We start from the raw sequence: 17,396 nt of genomic DNA, 5'->3' as shown, positions 1-17,396 counted from the left end.
ACCCAGGTCCTCTGGAAGAGCAGCCAGTGTTCTTAACCACTGAGCTATCTCCCCAACCCCCCAAATTTCTTTTTATAAAGAGTTTGAGGGCTGGAGAGATGGCTCAGCAGTTAGGAGCATTGCCTGCTCTTCCAAAGGTCCTGAGTTCAATTCCCGGCAACCACATGGTGGCTCACAACCATTTGTAATGAGGTCTAGTGCCCTCTTCTGACCTGCAGGCATCCATGCAGACAGAATACTGAATACATAATAAATAAATAAATAAATCTTTTTTTAAAAAAAAAAAAAGAAAAGAAAAGAATTTATACAAGACCTGATGATGTGTCTTCTCGGCACACTTGCTCCCAACCAGCCACTGAAGACAGGTTGTGGCTCAGCAATAGAGTGCTTAGAATCTCCCAGTGAGAGATGGGGGCGTGATTCAGTAGTAGAGCTTGTGCAGAGAGAGAATGGGAAAGTCGGAGGGAGGGAGGAGAGTTGACTTCAAGGGTCGTGAACTTGTCTAGAACGCAGGAAGCCCTGGGTTCCCTCGCCAGCATTGCATAGAATTGGCATGGTGGTACACTTGGGAGGCTGAGGCAGAAGGATCAAGAGTTAAAGGCCATCCCTAGCTACCTAATGAGTTTGGGACCAGCGAAGGACCAATGTCTTAAATGAAAAGCAAAGAGAAAAGGATCAGGCAGGATTATAAAGTGTGTCACTCGACTTCCAGTCTCCTAGGGTGGAGGATGAGAGGTCTGGGTGCCTCTGACCTGATCCTCTTCCCTCAGATGTGCAGCGGAGGAAGAGCCCAGTGTGTGGCTTTGTGACCCCTTTGCAGGGGTCTGAAGCAGATGAGCACCGGAAACCTGAGGTAGCTGTTGATGGACTGCCCATCCCTCTGGTTATCCACCCTGAGGTTCCCTCTCGCGGTTGGGTGTGATATGGGTTATGGGAGGACCGACCACTTAGGGCATCACCCTGAGCCCTGACATCTGCCCTCCCCCAGGCTGTCGTCCTGGAGGGGAATTATTGGAAGCGGCGCATCGAGGTGGTGATGCGCGAATACCACAAGTGGAGAATCTACTACAAGAAGCGGGTCAGTGGGACTGGCAGGGGCAGAGCGTCCCCTTGGAGGGGATCCCATGGTCCCACCCTAACCTATATCCTCGAACCACCCTTTTAAGTCTCAGCATGATAGCCACAGGGTCTCCCCAGGGCCAGTTTCTCTCCCCGGTTGTGGAAAGGGGCGGGTCCTGGGGGTGGGGGGTGGAGGGGGCGTGGCTCAGTGGGGAAAAGGGATTCAGGGTCCAATTTTGTGTCCCCGCAGCTCCGTAAGTCCAGCAGGGAAGGGGATCTCCTGGCTCCCAAGCAGGTGAGTGTTCAGTAAGTCTAGCTGGGCATCAAGGAAGGGCATCTGGGAAGTTGGAAACTGGAAAATCGAAAATGGCTGCCTGGCTGACCAGGACAGAAAATGGGAGAGGAATGGGCGTGGCTTCCACGATGGTGCGGGTGATGACTTCAACTTTCTCTTCTTAGGAAGATCTGTTGTGAGACAGGAGGATTGTAGTGAGTTCCAGGCCAGCCTGAGTTAGATTATGAGTCCAGCGCCAGTGTAGGCTGCAGAGTGAGAATTCCTTAAGAAAAACAAACAAAACAAACAAAAAAAAGAAAGAAAGAAAGAAAGAAAGAAAGAAAGAAAAGAAAAGCGAGCAGATGGTGGGAGGCCTAAGGGAAAAACAACCACAGGATGGAAGTTTCAGACAGAAGAAACCAGAAGACGGAAAGCCAGGGCAAGGCAGAGGCAGGAGGGTTGCCTGAAGGTCAGTTCAGGAGCTCTGAAGCTAGCTTGGAGGCTGTCTTCAAGAACAAAAATAAAAACAACTGAAACGGGCTGGAGAGATGGCTCAGAGGTTAAAAGCATTGCCTGCTCTTCCAAAGGTCTTGAGTTCAATTCCTGACAACCACATGGTGGCTCACAACCATCTGTAAAGGGGTCTGGTGCCCTCTTCTGGCCTGCAGGCATACAGACAGAATATTGTATACATAATAAATAAATATTAAAAAAAATAACCAGTACCCAAAGAGAAAATAAAGAAGGAAAGTTAAAAAAAAAAAAACAACTGAAACTTGGCTTGTGGGTGCATACCAACAGTGCTGCCTCTAAGGAGGTAGAGGCGGTAAGGTAGGGAGTTTAAGGCTATCCTCTGCTACACAGAGGATCCGGGCTAGCCTGGACTACATGACACCCTGCCTCCAAAAATTAAAGCCAGCACGATGTGACAGTGCTTGCTTTTAATACCAGCGCTCGGGAGGCTGAGGCTGTTGGGTCTCTGTGGGTTCGCAGCCTGGGTTACATCATGATCTCCAGGCCAACTAGGGCTATCTAGTGAGACTCTGTATTTTTTTATTTGCTTTTCAAGACAAGGATTTTTTGTATAATAGCCTTGGCTGTCCTGGAACTCGCTCTGTAGACCAGGCTGTTCTTGAGCTCACAGAAATCCTCCTGTCTCTGCCTCCCAAGTGCTAGGATTAAAGCTGTGCCTCGACTGCCCGGCTGAGGCTAAAATAGCCAAACTACAGCCGAGAGAGCAGGACGGGCTATTGGCTGGCCATCCTGGTCTGCTTCCTAGAGTTGTTAGGGGCCAATAGGATGACCTTGACCTTTCAGCCAGTAAGCCAGGCCCTCCAAGGTGCTGTCTTTTAGGGCTTTCCCTCCAGGGTGGGGAATCACCTCATCCTCAGGCAGGGATAACATGGAGGAGCAGGGCAGTGACCTCTGTGTCCTGCCAGGTGGAAGGTGGGTGGCCGCCACCAGAGCGATGGTGCGAGCAGCTCTTCTCCAGCGTGGTGCCCGTGCTGCTTGGAGGCTCCGAGGAGGAGCCCGGGGCTCGACAGCTTCTGGACCTCGACTGCTTCTTGTCCGATATATCCGACACACTCTTCACCATGACACAGCCCAGCCCCTCGTCCCTGCAGCTGCCCTCAGAAGATGGTGAGGAGAGAAAAAGGAAGGGGGAGAGGGGCTGAGCCGTCTCCCCTGCCTGCCGCTTCCAACCTCACCATCTTCCCTTCAGCTTACGTTGGCAATGCTGACATGATCCAGCCAGACCTGACGCCACTGCAGCCCAGCCTGGATGACTTCATGGAGATATCAGGTGGGACAGGTCCTTCATCAGGAGTAAGGACAAACCGAAAGGGTTAGTCTAAGAGAAAAAAAAAAAAAACCCTGGGAGACTATAAGGCTTTGTGTAGTGGGAGGATAAATGGTGTTGTAATCATGTGTGTGTGTATGTGCATGTGTGCTTATGTGTGTGTTTATACATATGTAGTGTTCCCAAGAGCTTATGCCTACTAGGCTGGTGCTCTACCACTGAGCCATACTCCAGCCCCTCACTGGGGGATTCTAGGCAGGGGCTCTACCACTGAGCCACACCCCAGCCCCTCACTGGGGGATTCTAGGCAGGGGCTCTACCACTGAGCCACACCCCAGCCCCTCACTGGGGGGATTCTAGGCAGGGGCTCTACTACAGATCCTTTATGGTCTAGCGTGGGAGAGTCCTTCGGTTTAATTTTAAGCACTTCATAAGCCACTGTGACTGACAAGAGAATTCCAAGCGTCAAATCTCTCTGAGTCTTTTTTTTTTTTTTTTGAGAAGGGGTTTCTCAGTGTAGCCCTGGCTTTTCTGGAACTCACTATGTAGAGGAGGCCTTGAACTCATAGAGACTTGCCCACCTTTGCCTACTGAGTGCTGGAAGGAAGCAAAAGCATGTGCCACTACATCTGGCTTAGAAGCATCAAATCTCTTTAAGAGGGGCTGGAGAATTGGCTCAGCAGTTAAGAGAGAGCACTGGCTGTTCTTCCAAAGGACCAGGTTCAATTGCCAGCAACCACATAGTGGCTCACAAACATCTGTAATGAGGTCTGGTGCCCTCTTCAGGCCTGCAAGGGATACACACAGACAGAACACTGTATATACAATAAATAAAAATACATCTCTTAAAGCATTTTAGACAGTGGTAAGTTTCTCAGGCTCCTCTCTTTTCCCAGGCTACTGAGTTACTGATGTGTTTCTTGAGATCCTGTCCATGTCAGTATGAGCCCATGAGGACTAAACGTCTTTCTTCCTCTCTCCTGTCTCTGGTTTTTCTTTTGAAAAACAGACAGGTGTCTTAGGGTTTTTTTGTCGTGAAGAGACACCATGGCTATGACAGCTCTTATAAAGGAAAGCATTTAATTCGGCTGGCTTACAGTTCAGATGTTTAGTCCATTGTCATCATGATGGACATGGCGGCATGTAGGCAGACATGGTGCTGGAGCAGTAACTGAGAATTCTACATCTGGATCTGCAGGCAGTAGGAAGAGACAGTGACACTGGACCTGGCTTAAACTTCTGAAACCCCAAAGCCCACACGCACCCAGTGATACACTTCCTCCCACAAGACCCGACCTACTCCAACAAGGCCAACCTCCAATAATGCCACTCCCTATGAGCCTACTGGGGCCATTTCATTCAAATGTCCACCCTAGTTTTCTGTCTGTTGTTGTAACAGATACTTTGTCAAAAAGCAGCTTAGGGAAGGAAAGGGTTTATCTTCTCTTCTGGGAAGTCCATCCCTGAGGGAGGTCAGGGCAGGAACTCAAGCAGGAACCATGGAGGAACAAGGTATGCTGCCAGGGTACTCGTTGGGATGACTGTTGCTATCATGAAACACCAGGACCAACAGCAGCTTTGGGGGGGGCGGTAGTTTATCTGGCTAAACTTCAGCATCATAGTCCATTGCTGAAGGAAGTCAGGACAGGAACCTGGAGGCAGGAGCTGATGCAGAGGCCATGAAGAGGTTGCTTCCTATTGTTGGTTCTTCATGACTTGCTCAGCCTGTTTTCTCACAGAAAGTTGGGTCCCCTGCCCAGGGGAGACTCCAGCCACAATGGCCTGGGCCCTCCCCTATCAACCACGAATTAAGAAAATGCCCTATAGGCTTGCCTACAGCCTGATCTTAAGGAAGCATTTTCTCAGTTGAGGCTCCCTCGAGTAGACATAAAATGAACCAACACACTTTGATACCTCCTGTGTCAATTAACAATAAAGACAGCCTGATCTAAGCAGTCCCTCGGTTATGGTCCCTTCTCAGGTTACTTTAGAAAACCATCAAGTTGACAGATAAAGTTAACTAGGTTACAGGTCTTATGCAGTCCAGGCTGGCCTCAAACTTGCTGATGCCAAGGCTGCTCTGAACTCTGATCCTCCTGTCTCTCGCATTAGAAGACTAGAGTGTGTATTTATCACCATGCCCACAGTGTGTGCCCTCTCCTTCTTCTTCTCTCTCTCCATCCCCCATACCTCACTTACTTGAGATAGAATTTTACTATGTAGCCCAGGATGGCCTTGAACCCATGACCCTTCTGTCTCAGACTCCTGAGTGCTACGATTCCCAGTGTGAGTCACAAGGCCTGGTACAGCTTGCTCCCTGTTTCCAATGGGGTCTTCCTTCCCCACAGTACTGTATTTTTTTCTTTGCTGATTTTCTTTCTTTCTTTCTTTTTTTATTGTTGTTTTGGTTTGTTTGTTTGTTTTTCAAGACAGGGTTTCTCTGTGTAGTCTTGGATGTCCTGGAACCCGTTCTGTAGATCAGGCTAGCCTCGAACTCAAGAGATAGATCCTCCTACCTCTGCCTCCTGGTTGCTGGTGCCGTGTGCCACCATTGCCCGGGCCTGCCTGTATTTCTAGCTCACTGCTCCTCACAGCATGCATTTAGGAGCCTTCAAAGTTATGCTGGGGGGTCAGCTGGGGGTCAGGAAAATAACAGGGCTGAGCTGAACAGCAGAGTCTCAGAGAGAAACTTCATTCAGTGACAAGTCCCCTTCTAAGCTCCTTCCTTACAGGGTCCTGGGCCTGTCATTCAAGAGGTGAGGCCAATCACACGGGTACTAGGGAATGAGGAACCACCCCTACCCCCACCCCTGCCTTAGTCCTGGGAGGGTGGGGTCTGCCAGGGGCAGAAGTGTTGATGGCAGTGCCCTGGGAGCCGACCTACCCCCAAGGACAGCAGCTCCATCTTGTCCCACAGACCCCTACCACAGGTAGGAACTCAGCTCTGCCCACCCAGCATCTGGGCAAAATGCAGAGGGGTTGGAGTTTGCAGTAACTTTTCAGTCAATGCCAAGTGGACGATGTTTGGGGGCGAGCATGGCTCTCCCAGAGCAGGTGGCTACAGTGACCCTCTGGAGCTGGCCCTGCGCAGGGAGAGCCTCGAGCCACCAAGGTTTCCATTCTGTCCCTGTTCTGGAAACCCCGTTGAAGGTGCAAAATTATACAGAGGCGGGGGGGGGGGGGGAGGCTGGGGAAGGGCAGGTGCAGGGACAGAGAGTGGTTGGTTAGTGTGGGGACCAGGCCCGGAAAGAACTGGGGCTTGATGGGAAGCTCTCTGGAGGCCGCCTGGAAGAGATGTGAACAAGGGGAAGGTGGCTGTTTTGGCATGATGTGTTTGCCACTGGACAATGCTCTAATCTTGGACTTCGCGTGGCCCTTGGGGGATAGGGGTAGAACTCTGGTGACCACTTTCTGGTCTCTCCATAGATCCCTTTGTAAAAAGTGGGGGCACAGGGCAATATAAAACCCCTTCTGATACTGGAAGAGATGTGGGCATGGCAGGTGTGTTCTCAGTCACATCCAGACATCCAAGGACGAAGTAGACAGGTGCTTCCTGTCACTGCATACTGATACTCAGAACCTGTTTGGTTTTTCTGGCCAGGCAGAATCACCTAAGACAAACACCCACGCATATACACACATGCCATGCACAACACATTTGCAAGCTCAAACACATATTTATACACACATATCACCACATACATACACACATGCACACACATACATACAAAACTACCACACTCATGTGCTCATACACATGGGCAAACACATAAGCATATATACATGTACACACATGGCAACATACATACATATATATATACTATAAACATATACACGCTTACACATATAGAGGCCTACGTGTGTGTATACATGCATATACACATGCACACAGCATACACATGTGTGTATATACATTCACATATATATGTATGTTCTCAGACATGTATGTACGCATATGCACACATATATACATATATACACAAATACACATACCACATAGACATATACACACGAATATACATAACACATAGACACGCACATACCATATAGGCATATACATATGCACACCCTGACCCTATGACCTTCTTGAACTCATTTGTTCTTGAGAGGTGGCTTGTGTTAAAAGGTCTGACCAGCTCCTCCTGGCTTGGGATTCTGGAGGGAAAATGGGGGAGCACAGCTCACCAAACCCTGTGGGGAGCTACCATGCTCTGCTCTGACCGAGATCTTGGGCACAAAACACATGCTGGTCAGGGTCAGAGAAAGGTGCCCGGAAGGGAGCGGGTAGGCGGGTGTCGCCCCAGCCCGGGATGTGGTTAGGCTGTGAGCAGCCTGCTTCCCAAAACCAGAATAGCTCAGAACTTACACAACCCATACTCTAAACAATCTGGCTGCCTTGCCTGCCTCTCCTATAAACTTTTCAGGCTTCCTGGCTCCCTATCACTCACACCCCAACTCTGAGCCCACTCTGTGTTCCCCAAATGTCAGCCTAGGCTCCGCTCTTACAGCCTCAACTTAAATGATCTTCCAACAAGTCTAGCCTATGCCTGACCCACTGACCTCATGAATCTGCTCACCCTTGATTCATCCCTGACACATTGAGGCAACTCCCCTGTACCCCACCTTTTTCCTTCCCAGAACCTCTCTATGACCTCTTCTTTCTAGAATGCCAACAGTGCTAAAAAGAGGAGCAGACACAGGGAGAGGAAATGAGCCCAGACTGGGGTGCCATGGGTGGGCAGCTTCCTGGGGTCCCTGCTCCCTCCCTCCCAGAGCCCAGCATCTCTCCCAAGACCATCCTGCCAATCTCCTACCCATCTTTAGTGCAGCTTCTCCTGAGTGTGACAGACACCATTTCACAGTCTCCCATGGAAACCTTCCACCTCTCCTGGTCCCTGTCCCACCTCTGCCCCTCATGGGGACTGTATCAAAGACTTAGCCTGAGTCCTTAATATCATTTGCTCCCTTGTGCGTCTCAATTACAGATTTCTTCACCAATTACCGCCCCCCGCAACCGCCCACATCCTCAAACTTCCTGGAGCCCCCCAGCTTTGGCCCTATGGCTGACTCCCTCTTCAGCAGTGGAATCCTGGGCCCAGAGATGCCACCTCCAGCCTCTGCTTCCTCCTCCTCGGGGATGACCCCTCTCTCAGGGACTACCTGCCTACAGGTGAGTGTACCCTGTTCTGTGCAGCCTTTCCAGGACGTCTGAGAGCTAGCTCTGGCTCTGTGTGGGGCCAGGAGGTAGCTAAACACTTTGTTGGGCAACCAGAAAGAAGAGATCTTGGGAGAGCACAGCCCCCAGAGAAGACCCTACAAAGCAGAACTAGATGAATTGAATGAGAGAGTGGTAGAGGAAGGCAGAGGGCGTAAGAACCATAGAACAGGGCACAAGCCAGAGGATTTGGGTTTTCTTGCCATTGTTTTTTGGCTTGGGTTTGGGTTTTTTGTTTTGTTTTGTTTTTGTTTTTTTTTTTTTTTTTTTTTTTTTTTTTTTTTGAGACAGGGTTTCTCTGTGGCTTTGGAGCCTGTCCTGGAACTAGCTCTGTAGACCAGGCTGGTCTCGAACTCACAGAGATCCGCCTGCCTCTGCCTCCCGAGTGCTGGGATTAAAGGCGTGCGCCACCACCGCCCGGCTTGGGTTTGGGTTTTAAGACAGGGTCTGTCTCTGGGCCCTGGATGGCCTTGAACTCACAGAGATCAGCCTGCCTCTGCTTCAAGAGTGCAGGGATTAAAGGTGTGCGCCACCCAGCTTGCCCAACATTCTGGGTCTGAGTGAATGAATGGGCAGGTGAAGGGCGAGCCAGCTGGGAGGGAGAGGCAGGAATATGTGCGAGGAAGCAGGATGGGAGTGTGTGTGTTTAGGCAACTGTGAGTTGGCGTCTTGTTTCTAGAACTCCGATACCCATACCAGTCCAGAAGTCATTTCCCTGCGATTGTTAGCTGTCTCTTCTAGTTTCATTTCTGTTGCTGTGCTAAAATACCCCGAGGGAGAGCAAGTTAGGGGGAGAAAAGGGGTTTCTTTCAGCTAGGAGCCCCAGGTTACAGACCGTCAGTGTGGGGCAGTCAAGGCAGGAACTTCCAACAGTCACACCACGTCTACAGTCAAGAGCAGAGAGAAGTGGCGGCGAGCATGCTCACTTATGTTCGGCTCCGCTTCTTTACTCTGACACAGTTCAGAATCCCCTGCCTAGGGAATGACGCCTCCCACCGTGGGCTCCGTCTTTCTTCATCACCTGACTTAATGAAGATACTCCCCAATAGACACGCCCACAGGCCAACCCACCATAGCAGTCCCTCACTGAGACTCTTCCCAGGTGGTCCTAGGTTGTGTCACGTAGACCGTCAAGCCTAACCACCACAGTGTCCTTTTCTCCTCTCAAGGAAGGGCCACATGCTTTTGTAGTTGATTGTAAGAGGTCTGTCTCCTCCACTGGACAGACAGCTTCTTGCTGGAAGGGCTGTTTTAGCCACCGCTGCATTCTCTGTACCTAGTGGTTTCCACACACAGAAAGGGTTGCCCGGTGAATGAATGCATGAGAGTAAGAGAGACGTGTGTGGCAGTATATGGAAAGATCGCTGTAGAAAATGGCGCCAGCGTATGTGGGTAAGTGAATGTAAAGGAAATGGGCTGGCGAGTGGTCGGATGCCCACATAAACAGTTTGGTAGATTGATTGAATGAACTAGCAGTGCCTGGGCTGGGGATACCTGGCTTTGCCAATGGACGGATGATTTGTTACGTTAGTGTTTGGTGAATGTGCGGGTGGTTGATGAATAGACAGATGGAGTACGAATGGGTTGATGGGAAAATTAAGAGAATGCAGGTGGTCGGATCTCTTGGTCAGTGGCTGGCTACCTGTGGGCTGGAGCAGTAGCCAGTCTCATCACGGTGCTGCATTTAGAAAAACAACCCCACAGAAAGAGTGATTTTGCTTGTGATTTCAGAGGCTTGAGTCTGTCATGGGGGAGGAGGTGAGACAGAGCAGAGAAGCTAGGAAGCAACGACAGAGGTGGTGTGGGGAGGAAGAAAGCCTTCACTAGAGGGCTTCAATCCCCACCCCCACTTATTCCACCTGGGCCCCCAGACTGTGGGCTGGCATTCTTGGTGTGTCTCACCCCCATATCAGTTACTTTGTCCCTTGCTGTGGCATACTACCTGGCAAAAAGCAACTTAAGGAAAGGTTTCTTTTCTTTTTTTTTTTTTCCCTGTGGTTTTCGAGACAGGGTTTTTCTGTGTAACAGTCCCGGCTGTCCTCGAACTCACTTTATAGACCAGGTTGGCCTTTAACTCACAGAGATCCGCCTGCCTCTGCCTCCCCAGTGCTGGGATTAAAGGCGTACGCCACCATGCCCAGCACAAAAGTTTTCTTTTGGATCATGGTTTAAGGGATACAGTGGAGAGGGCATGACAGCAGCGTGGAGAGACAGCTGATCGGACTGGGTCAGGGAGCGGAGAGGAGGATGCTGGTACCCGGTTTACATGCTTACTTCTATTTGATGATAATGATGATGGTGGTGATGTGCGTGTGCATGTGTGTGTGTGCACACGCGTGTGTGTGTGGGTGTACAGGCATGATGTAGAGAGGTATGCATGACATAGTGTACATGTGGAGGTCAGAGACCAACTTGAAGGTAACAATTTTCCTCTTGCACTGTGGCACCGTGTGGGCCCCAGGGACTCGAGTCAAGGCTTGGTAGTGAGTGTTTTACCCACTGAGCCATCTTACTAGACCCCCTACTTACTACTCTTTAATTTATTTTGTGTGTGTTCACAAGCGTGTGGGTGTGTGTGGTGGGTGCCCATATGGACATCAGAGAGTAACTTTCAGGAGCTGGTTCTCTCCTTCCCCCATGTGAGTTCCTGGGATCAAACTCAACGCATCAAGCTTGGCAGCAAGGTGCTTTCAGTTCCTGAGACATCCTGCTGGCCCACTTTTTATTAAGCCTGGGATCCCATCCCCGTGGAATGGTTCTATCCACACCCAGGAGTCTTCTCTCTCAATTAACCCTCCCTGGAAACATCCTCAGAGACACACCTGAGAGCTGTGTTTCACTGATGCACTGCCCATGTCTTAATGGAATCGAGTTGACCATGGAACTTAACCAGCCCACCCCACCCTCTTTGTTTAGACACTCTGGGAATGCCCTCCACAAACCACCAGTGTGCCTCACCAATCTCCTAGGCATTCCTCAGGTCTACCAATCCAGATTAGCCATCACATCTGGGGGTGGAATAGAGAGATGCGTGAGTTCATAGATGAGAGAATACATATGTAAATGGATGGATGAGTGGACGGGTGGGTAGATGAGTGGATGGTTGGATAGATGGGTGGGTGGGTGGATGGATGGGTGGATGGGTGGGTGGGTGGATGGATGGGTGGATGGATGGATGGATGGATGGACGGACAGACGGATGGATGGATGGATGGGTGGATGAAGAATGAACAATGAGATTGGTGGATGAGTTAGTGTTTTGATGGATGAAGAGCGGATAACTGGAAGGAAGACTGGTAGACAATTGGCAAATAGATGGATAGGTAAATGAAGACTAGATTAATAGCTATATTGGATAAATTATCCAGTGGGTGAATGGATCACGAATTACCAGAAAGACTGATGTGCCATGCCTAATTTGTGCATACAATTTGTACTAGGCTACAGTTGTACATTAGATTATGATTTCCAGTGTGTGCGTGTATGTGCATGTGTGTGGATCAGTTCTCCTGTGTCCTCAGTACCCAGTCCAGGACATAGCCAGGACAGAGGTTTCCCGGTGGGTACAGGCAGGTCCCTCCCCTGCTCTTGTGAGTATCATCCTGTCTCCCTTGCCCCTCATCTAGGCTCGGAACAGCTGCCCTGGACCCTTGGACCCCAGTACCTTTATGAGTTCTGACTTCCTTCTTCCCGAAGACCCAAAGACCAAGATCCCACCTACTCCTATGCCTCCTCCTCTCCTTCCATACCCCACCCCTGTCAAGGCGCAGGGCTTAGAGTCCTGCACCCCAGCTCACTTCCCTACAATGGCTCCAGCTCCCACTTTGTTGCCAGAAGAGCCCCTCTTCTCCGCCAGGTTCCCCTTCACCACAGTCCCACCTGCTCCAGGAGTGCCTACTCTTCCTGCTCCTACCACTTTCGTTCCCAGGCCGCCACAGCCTGGCCCTAGCCCTGGCCCCGCCCCTTTCCCTGTAGACCATCTGCCCCCTGGGTATCCAGAGCCTGCCTTTAGGTCTCACTTCGCCATACCTCAGGATGTGCAGCCCAGATGCAAGCCCTCCACCTCGTCCCCAGGCAGCCGGAGAGCCAGCCCCCCTACCTTGGCCCCTACCACTGCCAGCCCCACCACCACTGCCAGAGACAACAACCCCTGCCTTACACAGCTTCTCAGGGCAGGTGAGATGGGGGAGGCAGGTGGACAAGGTGCTGGGAGGGGGTGGGCAGGCTACTAGGGCAGAAGGCTAGGGTTTTAGGGTGAGCTTGGGGGACAGAGAGAGGGTGGAATGATGTTAGAGACTTGAGCTATATCTGATAGGGTGTGTGGGCTGCTGGGGAGCAAGACGGGGTCTTAATTGGTGATGGACTTGATTGGGCCAGTCTAGTGGTCCTCATAGTACTGCCTGTACTCAGCCAAGCCTGAGCAAGCACTGGAACCTCCAACTGTGCCCAGCACCCTCCTCCGGCCCGCAGAGTCTCCGGTAAGATGGTGGGCACTGGGATGTAAGGGCCACTCTAGGGCCTTTACCCCAACTCTCTGCCCTTCTCCATCCCAGCAGGATACAGTCTCTGAATTCCCCCGTGCCCGTGCCTTCTTTCCCCCAATCCCGGCCCCTACACCACCTCAGCCACCTCCAGGCCCAGCCACATTGGCCCCTCCCAGGTCCCTGATTGTCCCCAAAGCAGAGCGGCTCTCACCCCCAGCACCCAGCGGTAAATAGGGGCTGGAGGGATTGTGGGTCTTAGAGGAAGGAGGGAGGGGAAAGATGAGGGGGGCTGTGACTGTGATCGGAATGACAGGGACGGGGCAAGGGGACCTTCTCTCTTGTATGTCCGTCTGTCCTGGTCTGTCCCTGCCACAGGCAGTGAGCGGCGATTATCAGGGGATCTCAACTCCATACCACCCCCGGGGGCACTGAGTGTCCACCTATCTCCCCCTCAACCTATCCTAAACCGGGGTCGCATAGACAATAACAAGGTATGTACAGTCTCCTGACCTCCAAGATGCAACTGTTACCAATCCTACCCACGGCTTCCCTTAGCCTCATCTCATGTTCTGTTTCCAAGATGGAGAACCGGCGCATCACACACATCTCGGCTGAGCAGAAGAGGCGTTTCAATATCAAGCTAGGATTTGACACCCTCCACGGACTTGTGAGCACGCTCAGTGCCCAGCCCAGTCTCAAGGTGAGCCCCTAGCCAGAGATGCACATTCCCTTAGAGTCATGGAGCCCCTCCTTGGACCAACACCCAACACCAGATCCCAGGGCCTGCCAGCACAGAGGCCCACACTGGTGGCGCCCGCAGGTGAGCAAAGCAACAACACTGCAGAAGACTGCCGAATACATCCTGATGCTGCAGCAGGAACGGGCGGCCATGCAGGAGGAGGCACAGCAGCTGCGGGATGAGATAGAGGAGCTCAATGCCGCCATCAAGTAAGCAGGGGTGAAGCTCAGCAGAACGCCTGCCTAGAATCCCCCAGTGAGAGGCTGGCCTGTGGCTCAGTGGTAGAGCACCTGCCTAGAATCCCCCCAGTGAGGGGCTAGAGATGTGGTTTGTGGTAGGGTGCTTGCATAGCATCTGCAAGAACTGGGTTCCATCTCCAGCACCTTAAAAAACAAAACAAGGGGCTGGAGAGATGACTCGGCAGTTAAGAGCACTGGTTGTTCTTCCAGAGGACCTGGATTCAATTCCCAGCATCCACATGGCAGCTCATTACTGCCTGTAACTCTAGTTTCAGGGGATCAGACAACTTCACACAGACATATATGTAGGACAAACACGAAGGCACAGGAAAAGAAATAAATACATAATTAATAAAAAAACAAGGCTGGGGAGGGAAATGGGAGGCTGGGAGGAGGTGGAAACTTGTTTTTTTGTTTATGTTTTTTTTTCTTCTTTTCTCAATAAAAAAAATTAAAAAAAAACAAGGCTGCCTCAATAAATATCAATAATAAAAACAAGGCTGGTTGTAGTGACGTACACCTTTAATCTCAGCACTTGGGAGGCAGAGGCAGGCAGATCTCTGTTCAAGGTCAACCTGGTTTACAAAGCAAATTCCAGGACAGCCAAGGCTACACAGAGAAACACTGTCTCAGAAAACAAACAAACAAGCAAAAAGTACTTAAGAGCTGAGGTAAAGGAGGCGCGTCCTCACACTCCCTGATTTTTTCCATCCATAGCTTGTGCCAGCAGCAGCTGCCAGCCACTGGGGTGCCCATCACACATCAGCGCTTTGACCAGATGCGTGACATGTTTGATGACTATGTCCGGACCCGCACACTGCACAACTGGAAGTTCTGGGTAGTATCCTTAACTTGGGCTGATGGCCTGAGGGTAATAGTGATGGCTGCTGTTGCTACAGTCAGACCAGGCTATGTATTAGACCACAGGCTGAGCCATAGGACCCCAGGAAATGGGCTTTGGTTCTGCCCTCTGTTGTCAGGCCCTGGGATTGCAAGAATGCTTGTCAGCTGAGAGGGAGGGAGAGCAGGGCGGGCCGGGGTGGGGGTGGTAATGCAGTTGGGAGATGTCCCTGAAGGCAGTCTGGAAGTATCAAAAGTCCAAGTCGTGCTAGGTCTAGAAAAGGCAGGGCATCCACTTTTTCCTGAATCCAGGGTTGAGCTGTGTTTGATTTCCCATACTAGAGATTGGACAGGAGCTCCGTCCCAGCTCTCTTTTAGCTTTTTATTTTGAGACAAGCCCCAAACTTGTGATCCTTCTGCTGCCAGTCTTCTGAATGGCTGGAATTACAAGCCTGTGCCATCAGGTCAGTATTTGTGTTCTTGACTGAGCCTAGAGATGTGGGATAGGCTAATACAGAATAAGGGCTCTGGAGGAACTAAGCGGAAGGATAGAGAGATTCTGAACAATCCTTGGCAGGGAGGGAGGGGGGCAGAGTGACTTCCCATAGCGTTCACATTTAGACAGTGACAGGCTTTTCTTGGCACTGACTTGGGTCCAGTGTCATAGCTGTTTGTGAGGTGGTGGAGTGCTGTCTGGACCACTGGTGTGTTCCTTGACTCCAAGCCCAGTTCAGCATCCTCATCCGGCCTTTGTTTGAGTCCTTCAATGGGATGGTGTCAACCACAAGCTTGCACAGCCTCCGCCAGACGTCACTGGCTTGGCTAGACCAGTACTGTTCTCTGCCTGCTCTCCGACCAAGTACGTGAGCCATCTTTCTGCCTACTAACATGTGAGACCTTGCAGAGCACCTGCCTAGAATCCACCAATAAGGAGCCTGGAACATGGCTCAGTGTTAGAGCACCTGCCTAGAATCCCCCAGTGAGGAGCTGGAAACATGGCTCAGTGTTAGAGCACCTGCCTAGAATCCCCCAGTGAGGGGCTGGGGACTTGCCTGAGCAGAAGAACACTTACATCATCATGCACAAGACCCTGAGTTCAGTCTCCAATATCATACACACACACACACACACACACACACACACACACATATACACATACTCACACTTGTGGGACTTCAGAGCAGAGAGTTGAAACCCAGCCTGCCTGGTTCCCAAGTCTTGTCTATCTTGAATACAGCTTAGGGTTTGAGGCCATTCCACCATATCACACCCTGGATGGTCCTTGAGTCTTTAAAATACCTAAAGAAAGAGGTCCTGGGAACAGCCACCTGCTTAGCTAGCTGGTATTTCTCCCATGTTCTTGACTCCATCCCTAACTCCCCCTCTTCTTCCAGCTGTCCTGAATTCCCTTCGCCAGCTCAGTACATCGACCAGCATCCTGACCGATCCGAGCCGTGTGCCTGAACAAGCCACACGGGCAGTCACTGAGGGTACCCTGGGCAGACCATTCTAATCCTGGTGAAAGTTTCCACGTCCCAGGGCTAACTCGTGGGCACTCCCCTCTTGATCCTGGCTAACAGCTTCCCTGGGAGTCTAGCAGGTTCCAGGGTTTACACTTACCACCTCCTGTGGATGGAAAAGAACCCAGTTCCCATCCCCGCACTATACGAATGCTGTGCGTTCTGGTGACTCATACTCCATCTAATAACAGAGGACCCCAAAGGCATTAGCAGCTGTGACGCTGGGGACCTAAGCCAGCCACTCAGGGAGCTCCGAGGAGAGATGCGGTCAACCTGTGTCCTCATGACTCCCTGCTTTCGGACAAAGGGCATCACCCTTCCTTTGTTCCTGAGCAGGGAGGCAGAACAGGAGATCCCCTCTCTTTGTCCCTGCACTGGCGACATGGGGAGCTGTAGGGTGGCTTCCTGGGTGGCCACTGAGATCTGATGCCAGGAGCCATCAGGGCAAGGGGCGACCGGAGCAGGGTAGGCATCTTGCATGTATGTAGATGTGTGTGTGCGTATGTGGATTTTATAAAAATATTCTTGAACAATAAAAGCAAAACTATCTGCAAGGGTGTTGGTGTGATGGCAGCACAACTGTGGGACACAGAGAACGTGGAGCAGCCCCGGGTGGCTTTACAGGGGCCCTGTGGGTCATAAACCACCTTTTTTTAAAAATTTATTTATTATGTATACAACATTCTGCCTTGATGTGTGCCCGCAGGCCAGAGGAGGGCACCAGATCTCAGTACAGATGTTGTGAGCCACCATGTGGTTGCTGGGAATTGAACTCAGGACCTCTGGAAGAGCAGCCAGTGCTCTTAACCTCTGAGCCATCTCTCCAGCCCATAAACCACCTTTGAGGGCTTTTTCGTTTGCTTGGGTGCAGATGAAGTTGCCCATGCTTGTACATGCAGGCCAGAGGCTGATTTGGGTATCTTTCTCATTGCTCTCCACCTTCTTTTAAAATGATTCAAAAAAGATTTTAGGGCTGGACATAGTGATGCTCACCTTGAATCCCAGCACTTGGGAGGCAGAGGCAGGTGGATTTTTATGAGTGAGGCCAGCCTGGTTTATATAGTGAGTTCCAGCCCAGCCAGCCAGAGATAGATATTGAGACACGGTATATATATACAAACATGCATACATACATACAGAGTTACATATATGTATCATATTTGGGGGGGATTTTTTTTTTGAGGCAGGAACTCTCTCTCTGTTGTTGTCTTGGCTGTCCTGGGAC

General features: G+C 50.9%; 1 protein-coding gene across 3 annotated transcripts in view; it reads left to right on the top strand.

Moving 5' to 3' along the window:
- The window catches only part of Mlxipl (MLX interacting protein like), a 31,213-nt gene extending 14,344 nt beyond the window's left edge, over positions 1-16,869 (top strand). Inside the window, exons 3-17 of one of the 3 annotated variants that reach the window (XM_041648443.1) lie at positions 771-853; positions 989-1,078; positions 1,310-1,354; positions 2,773-2,974; positions 3,057-3,137; positions 8,120-8,304; positions 11,976-12,525; positions 12,760-12,827; positions 12,975-13,059; positions 13,209-13,324; positions 13,414-13,533; positions 13,654-13,781; positions 14,529-14,652; positions 15,381-15,510; positions 16,046-16,869. In XM_041648443.1, the coding sequence (XP_041504377.1) occupies positions 771-853; positions 989-1,078; positions 1,310-1,354; positions 2,773-2,974; positions 3,057-3,137; positions 8,120-8,304; positions 11,976-12,525; positions 12,760-12,827; positions 12,975-13,059; positions 13,209-13,324; positions 13,414-13,533; positions 13,654-13,781; positions 14,529-14,652; positions 15,381-15,510; positions 16,046-16,164 (2,126 nt within the window). In that variant the 3' untranslated portion in view covers positions 16,165-16,869. Of the gene's footprint in view, positions 1-770; positions 854-988; positions 1,079-1,309; positions 1,355-2,772; positions 2,975-3,056; positions 3,138-8,119; positions 8,305-11,975; positions 12,526-12,759; positions 12,828-12,902; positions 13,060-13,208; positions 13,325-13,413; positions 13,534-13,653; positions 13,782-14,528; positions 14,653-15,380; positions 15,511-16,045 lie in introns of all 3 variants that reach the window. The other 2 variants (XM_041648442.1, XM_041648441.1) reach the window with 2 other exon arrangements.
- Positions 16,870-17,396: the final 527 nt, after the last annotated feature.

This window comes from Microtus oregoni, unplaced genomic scaffold (genome assembly GCF_018167655.1).
Source record: "Microtus oregoni isolate MIOR12 unplaced genomic scaffold, Mior012 000003F_ref0000135, whole genome shotgun sequence".
Classification (NCBI taxonomy): Eukaryota; Metazoa; Chordata; class Mammalia; order Rodentia; family Cricetidae; genus Microtus; species Microtus oregoni.
This window is presented reverse-complemented; position numbering and strand designations above follow the sequence as displayed.